The 16,120-nt window shown below is 37.2% G+C and overlaps 4 protein-coding genes across 7 annotated transcripts; 1 reads left to right on the top strand and 3 right to left on the bottom strand.

Annotated features, from left to right (window-relative positions):
- Positions 1–508: 508 nt before the first annotated feature.
- On the bottom strand, positions 509–3,076 carry LOC111779220 (NDR1/HIN1-like protein 6). Its single transcript, XM_023659316.1, has 2 exons — positions 2,172–3,076; positions 509–690 (listed from the first exon to the last, which is right to left on the bottom strand). Exons 1-2 carry the CDS (start codon positions 2,903–2,905, stop codon positions 672–674), a joined length of 753 nt encoding a protein of 250 aa, XP_023515084.1. The 5' UTR covers positions 2,906–3,076; the 3' UTR covers positions 509–671.
- Positions 3,077–4,053: 977 nt separating this feature from the next.
- Positions 4,054–6,638, bottom strand: LOC111779281 (xyloglucan endotransglucosylase/hydrolase 2-like). Its single transcript, XM_023659397.1, has 3 exons — positions 6,098–6,638; positions 4,797–4,990; positions 4,054–4,683 (listed from the first exon to the last, which is right to left on the bottom strand). The coding sequence occupies exons 1-3, from the start codon at positions 6,371–6,373 to the stop codon at positions 4,290–4,292; spliced, it is 864 nt and encodes a 287-aa protein (XP_023515165.1). The 5' UTR covers positions 6,374–6,638; the 3' UTR covers positions 4,054–4,289.
- A 2,098-nt stretch (positions 6,639–8,736) lies between these two features.
- On the bottom strand, positions 8,737–15,891 carry LOC111778489 (protein TIC 22-like, chloroplastic). 4 transcript variants are annotated; one of them, XR_002812554.1, is made up of 10 exons: positions 15,420–15,891; positions 14,991–15,096; positions 11,583–12,197; positions 11,424–11,498; positions 11,100–11,156; positions 9,908–9,967; positions 9,739–9,819; positions 9,624–9,659; positions 9,297–9,468; positions 8,737–8,995 (listed from the first exon to the last, which is right to left on the bottom strand). XR_002812554.1 is itself a non-coding variant. In XM_023658346.1 (9 exons), the coding sequence occupies exons 1-9, from the start codon at positions 15,512–15,514 to the stop codon at positions 9,385–9,387; spliced, it is 1,209 nt and encodes a 402-aa protein (XP_023514114.1). In that variant the 5' UTR covers positions 15,515–15,891; the 3' UTR covers positions 9,168–9,384. The 4 variants fall into 4 exon arrangements, 1 of the variants encoding a protein (XP_023514114.1); XR_002812555.1 differs by having other exon boundaries at positions 14,991–15,079; positions 15,420–15,523; XM_023658346.1 differs by lacking the exon at positions 8,737–8,995 and having other exon boundaries at positions 9,168–9,468.
- LOC111778488 (pentatricopeptide repeat-containing protein At4g14190, chloroplastic) lies at positions 12,563–14,897 on the top strand. The gene is made up of 2 exons (XM_023658345.1): positions 12,563–12,970; positions 13,560–14,897. The coding sequence occupies exons 1-2, from the start codon at positions 12,578–12,580 to the stop codon at positions 14,718–14,720; spliced, it is 1,554 nt and encodes a 517-aa protein (XP_023514113.1). The 5' UTR covers positions 12,563–12,577; the 3' UTR covers positions 14,721–14,897.
- Positions 15,892–16,120: the final 229 nt, after the last annotated feature.

The following is a 16,120-nucleotide window of genomic DNA, read 5'->3' as shown; positions in this document are numbered from 1 at the left end:
GATGTTTCGATCTTATAGATTAATAGTTACATTTAGTTATTTATATTTTAACCCTTTTTAATTTAGCTCTATAATAATTCATAAAATTTAAATAAATAAAAAGTTGATAATTATTTCTCAAAATTTCTAAAAAAAATTAGAATATATTTTCACTTTCTTCTCAAAATACAAATCATCAAACAATCAAAACAATTAGTTGAGAGAATGCATAATGACAATTTTTCAGCCACTCAATCTCGACAGTCACCCTCGAGGTCCCATGCCAAGGTGAAGTTATCATATCTCTCAATAATTTTTTTTTTCCAATCCAAATAATAACTTCATACAAATATTGTTTAAAAGAATAATAAGAATAATTAAATATATCAATAAAAAACAAATTACATTGTCTTTACATTATAATCACAATAATATAAACACCCTTTATATTAGTACAAATTAAATGAAACCCTCTTTTTTTTTTCTTTTTTTTTTTTCCTTTTTTTTCATTATATTTCACACTTAGAACAAATATATATTTAGTCAAAGAATTATTTGACGTTCTAAAGTCGTAATATTTAAGAAAAATTAATTCGATTAAAAAAAGGAAAAAAAGAAAAAAGTTCCAATAAAATATTCAACCCAATAAAAATAAATAATATAATATAATTGACTTCCGAGCAATTGCAACCTCATCCACGTATATTGATCCTGCAATAAAAAATATATACCATTATTCCCTTATTCAAAATATTTTATATTAATTAAGAATATTTTTAATATAATTTAAAAAAGGAAAAACATCTCTATAAATTTAATATTTAAAATATTTAAGTAAGATGTTTTTAATCCAAAATAATTAAAAAGAATGGAAATAATAATTATAATTGTTACACCAACGAAATAGTATGGTACTGTCCACTTTGAGCTTAGGCTCTCATGCTACAATGGTACTGTTCACTTTGAGCCTAAGCTCTCATGCTACAATGGTACTGTCCACTTTGAGCCTAGGCTCTCATGCTACAATGGTACTGTCCACTTTGAGCCTAGGCTCTCATGCCACAATGGTACTGTCCACTTTGGGCCTAGGCTCTCATGCCACAATGGTACTGTCCACTTTGGGCCTAGGCTCTCATGCCACAATGGTACTGTCCACTTTGGGCCTAGGCTCTCATGCCACAATGGTACTGTCCACTTTGGGCCTAGGCTCTCATGCCACAATGGTACTGTCCACTTTGGGCCTAGGCTCTCATGCCACAATGGTACTGTCCACTTTGGGCCTAGGCTCTCATGCCACAATGGTACTGTCCACTTTGGGCCTAGGCTCTCATGCCACAATGGTACTGTCCACTTTGGGCCTAGGCTCTCATGCCACAATGGTACTGTCCACTTTGGGCCTAGGCTCTCATGCCACAATGGTACTGTCCACTTTGGGCCTAGGCTCTCATGCCACAATGGTACTGTCCACTTTGGGCCTAGGCTCTCATGCCACAATGGTACTGTCCACTTTGGGCCTAGGCTCTCATGCCACAATGGTACTGTGAGAGCCTATCTACCCATTTTGAGCTCTCATGTCACTCTCAACAATAGTATGATATTGTCCACTTTGAGCATAGGCTCTCATGCCACTCTCAACAATGGTATGATACTGTCCACTTTGAGCATAGGCTCTCATGCCACTCTCAACAATGGTATGATACTGTCCACTTTGAGCATAGGCTCTCATGCCTGTCTAGGCTCTCATGCCACAATGGTACGATACTGTCTAGGCTCTCATGCCACAATGGTACGATACTGTCTAGGCTCTCATGCCACAATGGTACGATACTGTCTAGGCTCTCATGCCACAATGGTACGATACTGTCTAGGCTCTCATGCCACAATGGTACGATACTGTCTAGGCTCTCATGCCACAATGGTACGATACTGTCTAGGCTCTCATGCCACAATGGTACGATACTGTCCACTTTGAGTATAGGCACTTATGGCTTTGCTTTGGGCTTCCTCGAAAGCCTCATACCAATGGGGAGATATTACTTGATTATAAACACATGATATTACTTGATTATAAACACATGATATTACTTGATTATAAACACATGATTATTCCTTAAATTAAGGAGACGTGGGACTTTGAACCTCCAACAATAATAATAATTAAAAAGAAAAAAAAAAGGGGAGGAAGAACATACCATCTAAGTAGATTGATATTGCATGTAGGCATATCACCGGCCTCAATATTCTTCAATTTAGACTCGCAATCCAATTTGACGGGGATGGGACCCACCGCCCAGCCTTGAGCCACCACGCCCACCGCCGTCCTCGCCTCTACTTTCACCTCCATCGCCTTACTCTGATACTTGGACACCAGCCTCGTCGAGTCCTCCACCCCCAGCATCTTCCCCTTCACCCCGGAGTCCGCCTTCACCGTCGTCGTGCTCCGCCTCCCCTGCGTGAACCCCTGCAGCTCCCGCTGCCCGAACTCCGCCGCCTGCCCCACCATCACGTCGTACTCGATCTTCCCGTACTTGATCGCCAGCTTGTCGTTGGGGTTCTTGAACTCCACCCGGATGGACACCTGGGCGTCCAGGTAGGACCCGTCGGGGGTCGGGGCGACCTTGAAGGAGGAGATGCGGAAGGCGAGGAGGTGGAACAGGGGAAGCTTGGGGTCGAAGATCAGGTAGAACAGGGCGCCGGCGAGGGACACCACCACGATCAGGAACAGGATTAGGAAACAGAACACGCAGCAGCAGAGCCTGCAGCAGCTGCTTTTCCTCTTCTTCGGCTTGTACGAGGTCGGGAGACGGGGCTTGTTTCTGGCGGCCGGCGGCTTCGAGACCGGGATGGAGGCTGAGCTACCGGAGGCGCTTGGGTCCTTGTAGCCTGGGGGCCTCTGGAGCGGCGGTTTCAGTGGCGAATCCGCCATGAATGTTGAGGGAATTTGGAGGTGGAGGTGGAGGTGGAGGTGGGATTGGATGAATTGGAGAGGAAATGAATTGGATTGGAACAAAATGGAGATGGGATTGAATTGAATTGAAATTGAATGGATGGATGGATCTCGAAATTAGGATGATTGAGAGAGAATTCCGAGAGAGAATTCCGAGAGAGAATTCCGAGAGAGAAAGGCGGAGAGATTTTTATGAAATAGTGTATGGTGTGGTGGGACGCCACACTCCGGCGCCTAATTCGGTTGCTCATACCCCCCCCTCAAAATTACCCTTCAACCAACTCCTAATTTCCCCCCTTTTTTTTTTTAATTTTTTTTTTTCTATTTTCAAGAATATTACTTTTTATAGAGCTTCCTATCTAGATTTTTTTAAACGTTACGTTAGTCATCTGATATTGACATTCCTATAGACCAACACGAACCCAACTTTTCTTATTATTGAACAACAGACCACCTGATATTGATATTCCTACCGACCAACACGAACCCAACTTTTCTTATTATTAAGCAACAGACCATCTAATATCGATATTCCTACAGACCAACACGAACCCAACTTGATTGAATTAGCTACCTAATATTGATATCCCTATAGACCGACCCAACTTAAAATTATTTAATTTTAAAATTTTTATGATTGAGTAACAGAAAATAAATTATTTTCATGATCACGCTCGTTTTGATGTGATTTCGGATCATTTATGTAACACTTTTTTAATTAACGGTTGGATCGTTCATTCAATTTTTTTGGTCTCTATTAGAGCCCGTTGAAAAAAATGGGATCAATTGTTATGAACTCTCGGAGTCCTGGTCTCCTCCCACTACTTGGAAGCTTACGGTTTCATGTTCTATTTCACTCCCCGATGGGGGTTCTTTTCACCCTTCCCTCACGGTACTACTTCACTATCGGTCACCCAGGAGTATTTAGCCTTGCAAGGTGGTCCTTGCTGATTCACACGGGATTCCACGTGCCCCATGCTACTCGAATTAGAGCGTAAGCTAGTGATGCTTTCGGCTACTGGACGCTCGCCATCTAAGGTGCAGCACGACGCTTGTATTGCTCTCCCACAACCCCGTTTTCACGGTTTGTTGAGAATGATTCTAATTCGGTCTTGAGCTATTAGGGGTAATCATGGAAATTCTAACTATTTTATTTGATATAATATAAACATAAAAGAAAAATTAGAGCAACATTTATACATGGTAGGAAACAGTGAAGGACCATGAAGCTTCATAGACCTCACCTGCAGACAATAACATAGAAAAAGCCCTAATCAAGACTGCCTATCTTCCGAGATACGTTTCGATTTCGATCAAGAACAGTGGTTTCCGCTGCCGCCATTAGAGCATCTCATTCTCACTCTCAGAGGAATTTCGATCGGCGATTGCACTCAGGCGGAAGGCCTTGAGGAAAGCGCTTGAGATCGGTACAGTAATTGTAGATCATGAAGTACTTTTGGACCCAGCGGAGGCGGCGACGGCCAAAGGCGTCCAGTTCGGCAGCGGAGGAGGAGCCGGAGAAGGACGACCAGGATTTAGCGCAGTCTGCGGCGGTGCAAGCGGTGGCGTTAAAGTTGCGGTAATAGGCTGTAAATGGAGCTTTAGACCAGTCGGTTTTGACCAATCCGCCTCTGGTTGCCCAATCGTCCGCGTTCCAAAGGCTGGAGTAGATTCGCATCGGCTGAGTCCTCGGAAAAGGTACGCCGATCTCCTCCGCATTCTTGAACTCTCTAATCGGATAGTTGTCTACTAAGAATCTGAAGTAGAAAACGATTATGAACAGAAATCCAAAATATGATTAAACTTTTTTTCGAAATCTTGTGATGATCATAGAAATAGGTAGAATAAGAGGAAAAACTGTTGTTCTTACATAATCCGTTGAGGATTCCAAAGAATGGAGTAAGTATGGAAGTTCTTGGTTGGATCAAACCAGAGGTAGAATTGTTGTTCTCTGTTTCCCTTTCCTTGAGTGAACACATTGGTATGGAGAATGTAAGGATCACCGCTTACATTCCCCAGAAATTCGAAGTCAATTTCATCATGGCTTGCCCCTTCGGAAGACAACTGCCCCAAACCCCAAACCCCAAACCCCAAATCCCAAAATTAATTAATTAATTAATTAATTAATTCACTGTTTTCCTATCTCATCATTTCTTCACTTTTTTGGACAAAAGAATCCCATAAAGTCAGCCTATGCCTTGTGATTTAAGACTATGATTTCGCTAATTACATCAATTTCTTTGTTACTATGATCTGAAATGTCAATAAATAATCGACTTAATTTGTCTTTTTCTTATTCATTTATTTTTTTTTTTTTTTTTTTAATTTTGTTTAAATTAAATAGCTATATATAATTCACGTGAAGGATAAATGATTAGTCAAAATTTAGTTCATAAAAAGCAATAAAACAAAATTACATTTACCTTTTTTAATTATAAATAACAAAAGTATGCCTATTTTTGTTTTTAATTTTATAATTTTAAATATCTTTTTTTCTTTTAGTTGAGGCTAAATTAACAATATATATATATATATATATATATATATATCCTTAATTTTTTTTTATAAAAAAACCCTTTAAAAAATATTTTTATATTGAATTTTTTTAGATGGAAATTAGGAATATTTTGTTTCAAAAATAGAATTTAATTCATACTCTAAACTTCTTTTAAAAATTTCAAAAATACCTTAAAACTTCTTTAATTTTTTTTTTAAATTAAAAAAATACCTTTATTACACATTTAAAAAGTACTAACTTTTCAAAATAACATTAAAGGGTTGAAGTGTTATTAGACTATTTTTGTCGTATTAATTAGTTTCTAGTATCATTAGGGGTATTTTTATTAATTTAGCTTTTACAATATTAAAAATATATATTTATTTTATCTTTACCATTATCCACCTAGTTATTTAATTTATATTCAACTCAATTCAAACATAACTTTGTAGATAAATACGTGTATTACTTTATTTGAAATTGACTGTTCATAAACAGAAAAAACGTTCAAACATTCAAAATCCCGTGATGTTCTTTAAGAAAAAACGTCTTTTTTTTTTGTTTTTTTTTTATATAATATTTTGAATAATGATTAAAACAGTTGATGTTATCTTCCCTCCAAGGAATCTGAAGAAGAAGAAGAAGAAGAAGAAGAAGAAGAAGAAAAGACATACATAATAGGCGGTGACAGTGCCGGCGGAGTTACCGGCGACGAGCTTAAGCTGCATATCAATCCGGCCAAAGAGGTACTGTTTTTTGGACTGAAAACCAGACCCAGAAACCTTATCAAGAGAGAGAGAGAGAAGGGAGCCGCGGTTGAAGACCTTAGCTCTATCTCCGCCCCAAGTGATCTCAAAATCCTCATAAAAGCTTCCCCCGTAAGCACGAAAAGCCCCCATAAGAAGAACCCACCAAAACGCCACGCTCTTCACTGCGGAGCCGTAGGCCATGGCCGTCTAGAGAGAGAGAGAGAGAGAGAGAGAGGAAGAAGGAAAGATGGGTTTGTCTGAGAAAGGGAGAAAGGAATTTATAAGAGAAGGATTGAGTAGTAATGAGAGGAGTGGGGGACGCGTGAAGAGGAAGAAGAAGAAGAAGAAGGAAGAGCGGAAGGGAAGGGAAGGTGGTGACAGCGCGGCAGATTAGAGGCTCTCTCTAAAGTACGTTCTAAACCTTCTGCTTTTAAGGGCTTTTACTACACAATACATTACCCCTTTTTTTTTTNAAAAGAAAAAAGGAAATACAACAATAAGAAAAATGGAAGATTTAGGAGTAAAATAGTGAGTTAAAAAAAAAAAGAAGAAAAAGAAAAAAAAGAGTGGGTTCGAGTGCTATGATGTGGCTGTTAGACAAACACGACTCTCCACAATGGTATGAAATTGTCCACTTTGAGCATAAGCTCTTGTGGCTTTGCTTTGAGCTTCCCCAAAATGACTCAGAATGGAGAGAGTATTTTTTGTTTATAAACTCATAATTATTCCTTAAATTAGCCTATCTATGTAATTAGCCTATGTGGACGTGAGACTTTCATCATCCAACAGTGGCTAACAGTTTTATAACAATGCTATATTGAATCGGCTTTAGAATAGACACACAGTGGTAGTTGATGTCGTCTTATTGAATAATAATAATTTGTTTAGGAGCTTACGCTGATAAAATTACTATATTTTAATATTTGATTTAATAGGTTTTGTATCTTGAATTTAGAAATTTGGAGACTAAGTACAAACATCTGAGAAATGCCTGACATTTTCAACTTAGTTTCCTAGAATTAGTATATTATATTGAGTGAGTGTAACCCTCACACATACCTCTACCTATGCCTATGCCTATGCCTACACCATATTTATATATTTGTGAAAACTATTTTTTATTTTTTGGTTAATATTTTAAAAACTTTTTAGGGAGTAATGTAAAGAAGTAAATATGTAAAAGGATTTTTTTTTTTTTTTAAATATTCTTGAAAGGGTTTGTAATTGATATTTTAAGTAATTATGTAAAATAGTTTTATTCATGATGGTAAATCATTAATATTAAACCATAATTCTAAAATCCAAATTAATTTGAATTGATTTTTGAAATAAAATTTAGAAAAAAAAAATGGTGTTGGTGGATGACAACGGGTTTTGGCATGGGAGAATAAAGGTCGGGAGTGAGTGAGCTTTGGACCACAAATCATTCCTGTTCTATCCAATCAGAACTTGACAGCTGGCTGCTGCATGGCTCCCCATTGGCCACTTCCTTTGCTTCCAAATTATGAGTCAACCCACTTGATTTCAGCCCATGCTTTCTTCCATAAACCCATAAATTTTATTTTTATTTTTAAAAAATTATAAAAAAAAAATTAAAATAAAAATTGATAGNTCGTTACAAAAATATCTTGATAAATTTAGAAAAAAAAATATTTTAAACAATGAAAAAATTAAAATAAAAATTGATAGGAAAAAAAAAATAGGGATTTTGAAAAGAGTGATGCATAATTGAGGCACTAATTGGACCCTACACCCTATATTTGATTATCATAACCAAAGTTGGAGGATTAGATGCAATTAATATTCCCTTTTGATTAATCACCTTTTTTTTTTATCCCAATGATTTAATGTAAAATATTGAAACCCATCACTTCATCATTATTCTCTCACTCAAACACTAACAATTACAATTAATATTCTAACTTTACAATTTAAATTTAGTATAACATTATTTTATTCTTCTAACTTATTAATTGGTTTTTAACCCTAATCCAATTCTATAGAATCATTATTTGAAAGAGAAGAAAAAGTAGTCCTGTTAAAATATATAAAAAATAGAACACCCAAAGTCTGCTAGAGAGGAGTTTCCACTCTTGTAAGAAATGTTTCGTTCCCCTCTCAAACTGATGTGAAATATCTCAATTTATTCTTGGGGCCCAGTATATGACTCTAATACTATTTGTGCTGGCAGATATTGTCCATTTGACCTATTACGACTTATAATTTTAAAACACATATACTAAAAAAAGGTTTTCACACCTTTATAAGAAATGTTTCGTTCCCAGTGAACTTGAACAGTAACAAATTCCTTGTCTCACCTAAGATGAGAGGTAACATTGATGATTATCTATATCTTAACCCATTAAATGATGCTCGGGAATAACTTCACTTGCTCCCATGACTATTACTCCTCGGTACTTTCAAAAGAGTCTAAATATTACTATCAACTAAGAAATGCCCATGTCTTTTAAAACAAAAAATGTCAATATTAAGCTTCAATGGAGCCTAAAACTACTATCAACTAAGAAAAACATCCTCCCAATTTCACTACAACAAAGAAAAAGTGATCCAAAATCCAAATCAGAGCAGCAAATATATTAACTAATGTAGACATTCCATAAAAGCTACCAGAGAAAAGGATGCAGAAGGCTATGATATTGTTATGATATAAATTATTGAATACAGCTCAAAAGAGCATGTAGACACACACACACACACTACCAAACCCCAGAGACAAGCAACAAACCAGGCGTGGAGTTTGGTGGGATTCCTTCTCTTAACACAAATGTAACAAAAGATCCCCTCCCTTCCAATCATTTGAACCTAAGAAACAATACCCAAATCATTGTCAAGTCCAACAACCAAGGGATATTTTAAGGTAGCAAGAGCAACCAAGGGATGTTTTAAGGTGGCAAGAGCTGGCAGCTTAAAAGGCTAGTTCCATAATGCTTTTGTTTCTTGTTTGCACAATTTTAAAGAAGGATAGTCTAAAACATGTTGCCAAAATTCGTATCTATTCTTAAAATCAAGAAACAAAAAAGTTCTAATAAAATAGTTGCCAAAATGAACAAGAACAAACAAACTAAAGAGGTTAAAAGAAATTATAGAAGCATCAAGATATTACCTCAACTAAGTACCCTACTGTATCCATACAAGGTTTTTGTATGATGAGACAAATTTGGCAGCAACTATCTCAGTTCCTATGCGGATGCCTAATGCTGTTTTTTGGGGTCAGTTGAAACATCAAATCCGGGAGGAATGAAGACTACATCATCCCATGTTGAAATAGAATTATCCTGTCAATGAAACAAAGGTATACAATTATTTGTCTCTTGACAAACATTTAAAGACAGTGGAATAGAGTAGTTTCTTAGAAGATAGAGAGAGTGTTCCATGAAACTTTATTTGATAAGAGAGTATCTAGAAAATAAAAAAGAGTTGGGCTTCTCACCTTCATTCCTTTTATAATGTCTTCAAAAGCAGCAACCTACAAGATTGAGAAAAAAAATGTTAAAGTTCCCATCTACGGAACATGCTTCAGTACCAAGAAGCACAGAGAGCTATACCTGTACATCCCCAGGTCGGAGGGCAGGATTCATTTGATTTTGGTCCTGAGATGCTCTTTTTAGAGAATTCTCCAAATCCTCCTAAAAAAATCCAAGAATGAGAGTTACAACAGTGAATCCATGTAAAAATGGTACTCCCTGGTCAAGAAAACTACCCTTCTTAACTGACCTTTCTGAAAAAGGCAGGACGGTAACTCTTGTTTTGGCTCCTCAGTATCAAGCTCTTCGACTATGCAAAGTGCATAAACTTGATTATATCAGTCCCAAATGTTTAGAAATCCTCAAACAAGGTAATATTAACCAGATCAAAACAAAAACAAACCCATGCATACAACATAACAATGACTGGGAAGAAAAAAAAAACCTTCATATAGCTATGCGTTCTTTAAGTTTGAAATCGGGAATAACATTTAAGTCCATTAATTTCAAAATTTTGTAATCTAAAAATTTGAAGGTATAGTTGATTCCCCAAATAGGCAGCTCAGAAGAGTTCTAACTCCATGTGATTTGGCTGCCTATTTTGAATGCAGTAACCTACAAATTGCATTTTGAAAGCACAAAATGAGGCAACATGTCTCACGATTGCCTCAAGGCAAGAAGCCACCAAGAGGCATAGTGAAACAGCCACAGAATCAGTAATACAGTTCTCGGAGCCTTCAATTAAAACAGCACAAAAATGGATTCAATTACAACTAAATTCTCAAAGTCATACAGTTCTGCATCATAAACAATTATAATCTTTAAAAAAAAAACAAATGAAAAAGGATTGGTATAAAAAGTTAATTTACCATCTTTCAACTCAATTACAGCGTTCAACCAATGGGAAAAAAAGATGAGAATTAAAATTTATGGAATTAATTAAATGTTAAAATATAGTCATACAGCTTTCAACAAGGCAATAAGTAATCTCATACTCAGAAAAAGCATAAAATCATTACCATGACTGTTAATTTCAACAACATAATTAAAAGATTGCAGCACTACTGAAAAACAGAAATTTTGGGCATTTTTATTCCTAGTTTTAAGTTTTTGAGAGTTATGCTTATTTTCTTAACATTTTCTGCTAATTTACTTCTAAAACTGTTTTCAAATTTCTATTTCTTATTTTCGAAATTTGACTGAGACTTCAAAAGCACTTTTTAAGAAAGGAAGATTTCGAAAGTACTTCTGAAAAGTGAAAACCCAAACAAAGAGAACATAATTTTCAAAAACACTTGATATTAATAAGGTCCATACAACCCAAGTAAAAGGTTGGCAGTGTTCTACCAGTACTGCTTTCTCTACCATTGAACGTGAACTGCATAGTGATCAACAAATGAATTACAGATACCAATTTCGAGTTAGAAATGTTAGAAATTAACCTGGAAAACAGGGACCCCAGGAAATCCATTATCAGAAATGCCAGCCTTTTCTCTTTCCTACGCAGGCAAAATAGTATTGTTAATGTACAAACAAGAACATAATAAACAAAGACGATGACAAGCGTATAGATAGAATTATTGGCCTCAGCCACAAGTATATAAAGGAAAACAGCAAAGGACTTTCGGTACTGAAAGGAAACAAGCATCAGAAATTGTATTTGACATTTAAAAGAAAAAAGAAGATAAGAGAAACTAAATTCAAAAACCATTCCCGCCCTCCAATTAACACCGTAGGAGAGATAGAGAGAGCGAGAGAGAACTTACACTCAGAGCGTTTTTCACCTGAGAGCACTCAGGAATCAATCTGAAGGCCACCCCATTAACATGAAGCTGAAAAACCTGCGAAAACAACCAACAAAATTGGGTTGGAAACACGAGAAGTTCTTATCCACACCAAACAGAGCGGAAATTAGTAATACCCACTTTATTCAAGGCAACGGTCACCACTTTGGAGCCGTTCTGCGCTGAAGGATCCACTGTTCCAATATGCCCAAGCAGCGTTTCTGCATCCTCCTTATTAAAGCAAAAAAATCCCAGAGATTTTGCAGTCGAAGCACCAGAAACCAAGACGAATTCCTCAGACGCATTGCTGAGGGCATAAACAGGAATACCAGCCAGCCGCTCTTCGATGGCTTCCGTCGACAAGGCGACAGTAGGCCGGGCATATGGGCGAGGGGTCTTCGCAGTTTCAGCAATCCGAGCCCAAACCGGGTTTTTAGCAACGGGATCAAAGGCTGAAATTCTGGAGTCAAGTGCACGTTTCGCTTGGTTTTGGAGGCTCGAGAAGGTAGATTGAAGTTGGGATTTGAGGGAAAGAGGGGGATTGAAGGGCGGAAGGTTGGAAAGGTTGTGGAGTACCCCAGAGCAATGGTTTTGGATGCCGGCGAGAGCTTGACGCAGGTTGCATTCGAGTTGGCTGGGTTTAGGCAAAGAAGAATTTGGGTCATTTCCTTGGGAACTCATTTCGTCGGGAGGAAGAAGGGAGAGTGTGGTTTTGCAGTTGCAGAAGATAGTAGACTCAACGCCAAGGTGCGTATTCTTCGCAAGGGAGAGAAGAATCAAAATGAGCGAGCATGACGCAAAAGCCTCATTCGAGGGGTTTTCATCAAAAGATAGGTAAATTTTGTTTTGTTTTCAAAAATAAAAACCCATTAAGCTTATAAAGATTGGATTTTGTAAATTTCTTTTTAATATTTGAGATGAATGGAGTTTTTGAAAAATTTAAATTTTGGGTGGATTACTGAATTAACTCGTTTTTTTTAATTGTAACCCATCCAAGGATACAATTCAATCATACTTTTTTGAAGATTAATATAATTACACGATTAAAGTTTNTTTTTTTTTTTTTTTTTTTTTTTTTTTTTTTTTTTTTTTTTTTTTTAATAGCTTTAAGATTTAAGATTTAAGGGTGGAGGCTTATGAGCGTCCCGATGGAAACTTGTGTTCTCCATTGTTGTTACGACCCCTTCCGACTCCGATCCAAACACCCTTCTTCTTCTCCACACCCTTTTGACCTTAATAAAGGCAGCAGCTGCCTCTCCTCCAGAATCCCACTCCCAGAGCCCTACACCAAGCTTCTTCTATCCCTACCCACTCGCGCAGTTCCAACGCATAGTCCTACAAAGCATGCGACTCTATTAGTCGACACTTTTCACGAACACCATACCCTAAAAGCTTTGCTCTCCGACCTCCAGAAAAGGGATTCCTGTCCTTTGCTATTACTTAGACACCATGGAGATTGGAACAGAGACCATTTCTGGCTCGTTGTTAAATTCCTCAGAAATGCTTCAAGATCCCATGAAATCCTTAAGGTGCGGCTTGTCTCTAAGATTTTAGATTCAAATATTCTTTGGCTTCTCTTAGTTTTATATGTAACGATTTAATTCTATGCTAAAATGTTCAAATCAATCTCATAAGCGGAGTGGAAAAGAACCAGAAAACAAACAAAATCTAAAGCAATTACAAACAAAGGAGCACGCCCAAGAAACTAAAAGACCCATCAAACTAAAGCTCAACTCCGAAGCAAACTCCAACCACAACAGTTGAACATAAGAATAAAAAAGAGCCAAACAAGAGAGCTAAGACCTCCAAAAATCAATAATCCAACTGAGAAACTTCAAGAGCGAAAGCCCCAAAACCCAAACTACCAAAATAGAATGCAAAGATTCTTGTGTTAATGAAGCTTTACATTAATCTTCTGTAAACCAGGAAACGTTGATAGAAATAAGATTCTTATATCCTACTTTTTTCAAATCACAATGTATTTTCTTACGGTTTTTTCCGGGATGCTACAGGGGTTGATTGTTGATTACCATTTAAGATCTTTATAATGGCTTGGATGTAAGTGCTTTTTGCAAGTTCTAGTGCCTGTGACCAATGAAATTTTGAAACTTTGTGCAGCTATTTGATACATGGAAGAGCATCGAGGGGTCGCGCATCAGTGAGAGTAACTATGAGAAAGTAATAGTTCTATTGAGTCAAGATGGTCTTATGGAGGATGCTGTATCAGCATTTCAAGATATGAAAAGTCTTGGCCTTCGACCATCTTTGGGTACTTACAATACGCTCATCCATGGTTTTGCTGCAAGGGGTAAGTTTGAAATTGCTATGCTTTTCATTGATGAGATGAAAGAAATCAATATGACTCGAGAAACTGATACTTATGATGGCCTAATTGAAGCCTATGGAAAATATAGAATGTACGATGAGATGATCGAGTGTCTAAAACAGATGGAACTGGATGGATGTTTTCCGGACCACATAACTTACAATTTGCTTATCAGAGAGTTCTCCAAAGGTGGTCTGCTTAAAAAGATGGAAGGATTATACCGAAGCATTCTTTCAAAAAGAATGGATTTACAGTCTTCTACCTTGGTTGCCATGTTGGAAGCTTATGCCAAATTTGGTATCTTGGATAAAATGGAAATGTTCTACAGAAGGATCCTGAACTCAAAGACCAATATGAAGGAGGATCTAATCAGAACGTTGGCTCTAGTTTATATTCAGAACCATATGTATTCAAGAATAGAGACATTGGGTATCGATCTTCACATAAAAGCTGGGAAGACAGATCTTGTTTGGTGCCTGCTTCTTCTATCACATGCTTGTCTATCAAGTCGAAGGGGTATGGACTCTGTTGTTCAGGAAATGGACAAAGCTAAAGAAATTTGGAATGTGACTGTTGCAAACATTTTACTTCTAGCTTATTTGAAAATGAAAGATTTTAAACGGCTCAGAACACTGTTCTCTGAGATACGAGCAAGACATGTGAAACCTGATCTAGTAACCATTGGAATTCTATTAGATGCAAATAACAAAAGTTTTGATGGAACCAGAACTTTAGAGGCATGGAGAAGGATGAACATGCTATCCAGAGCTGTGGAAATAAACACCGACTCGCTTGTTTTAGCTGCATTTGGAAAAGGGAGGTTCCTTAAAGACTGTGAAGAGGCATACGCTTCCCTGGAACTTGTGGGTAGGGAAAGTAAAGTTTGGACTTATGAAGAACTCATTGATCTAGTTTATGAAAACCAGGGGGGAATGGTACTGAAAACCAGATAAAATAGCTTGGTGTGCATGTGCCTGTATCAATTTTTTCTAGGGATTTGACCGCCATTAACAACCAGGAGGGCTTTACAGTGGGGAGTTTTATATGTTTGTTTGTTGTAAATTTGATGTACTTTTAACGGTTATTACTTCACTTGAATCAATGGGTAGTACAGGTAAGATTAGTTGGTATCTTTCTCTGCTAAAGCCCTAGAAAAGCAACTCTATTTCGTTGGATATTATTCTTGTGTGCATCTGATTGAATCAAGTGAATAAGATACTCACAAATTTCTCCTTGATCGTCAACCACAAACACATGTTCGATTTCTCTGTCTGTTTGAGTACCCCATCATTCTTTATCGTACATTTGGTTCCTGCAAGATTGAAGGGACTACGTTTATGTTAGAACTTTATAAATTTATAATTCAATTAAGAAGTCAATTACTGTATTACTGAGCATAAGACCAGAAGTTGGAAAACTAAAAAGTAAATTTGAATAGTGGACAATTTGTACAGAACATAGAGGACCTCTCCACGTTTCTCCTCGCTGCATGTGAAGATTTCATACGAGTACATCGTTGTTCTTAATTAGGTCATGGAATTTTTTTGTCCGATAATTTAAAAGCATTCCATAACAATGAAGCTACAAGGAAATAATAAAAATCCGTCACTCTTTCGACAACGAAAATACAGAACATACACAGAAACCATTACCATATACACTTGGCGAGGACTCCACGCCAACACGGCTTAAGAAAGCCGATCCAAAACTCCGGCAATGAAATTATCGCAAATGGATCCATCACCATCGGCTTCAGTCACATCACAGAGCTTGTGAACAAGACCGGTGACTTGGCAAGCAATGGGATCATCGTCGTAGGAGAAGAGCACGGCGACGAAGGAAGGGACGATAAAGTGAGAGTGGAAAGTGAGGAAGGTGCGGAGTAATGGAAGCTGAGAAAAAAGCCCGAGAGAACTGGAAGAGAGGGGATCGGAGATGAGGTTGGAGAAGCAGAGAAGGCAAATCGTTCCTACTTCCTCCTTCCTGTGTGTGAAGGCAAAGCGATGACAGGTCGCCATGGAAGCATGATTGTGGAAGAACGGATTGATCCTGTTCTTCCTGTGCTGATTCGCGATCTGCTGTTTCCCTCGCCGAAGAACACTTCTAGTACTCTCTTCGAGAGATGGCGGGGCTTTTCGAAATTTTGGCGCGGAAATGGTGAACTTTTCTATTTATACCTCCCACAATGCGTACGGCAAAAGACTTTTATTATTATTATTTATTTATTTATTTATTTATTAAAAGTTAAAAGATATTAGGAATATTAATTAATTAAAATTTAAAAACTTCGAATATATATATAATTGAAATAAAATAGCAACAATAAAATAATAATATTGTTTTAACGAACTAT

This window comes from Cucurbita pepo, chromosome LG17 (assembly GCF_002806865.2).
Source record: "Cucurbita pepo subsp. pepo cultivar mu-cu-16 chromosome LG17, ASM280686v2, whole genome shotgun sequence".
NCBI lineage: Eukaryota > Viridiplantae > Streptophyta > Magnoliopsida > Cucurbitales > Cucurbitaceae > Cucurbita > Cucurbita pepo.
The sequence above is the reverse complement of the archived record's forward strand: the minus strand, read 5'-3'. Positions and strand labels throughout refer to the sequence as shown.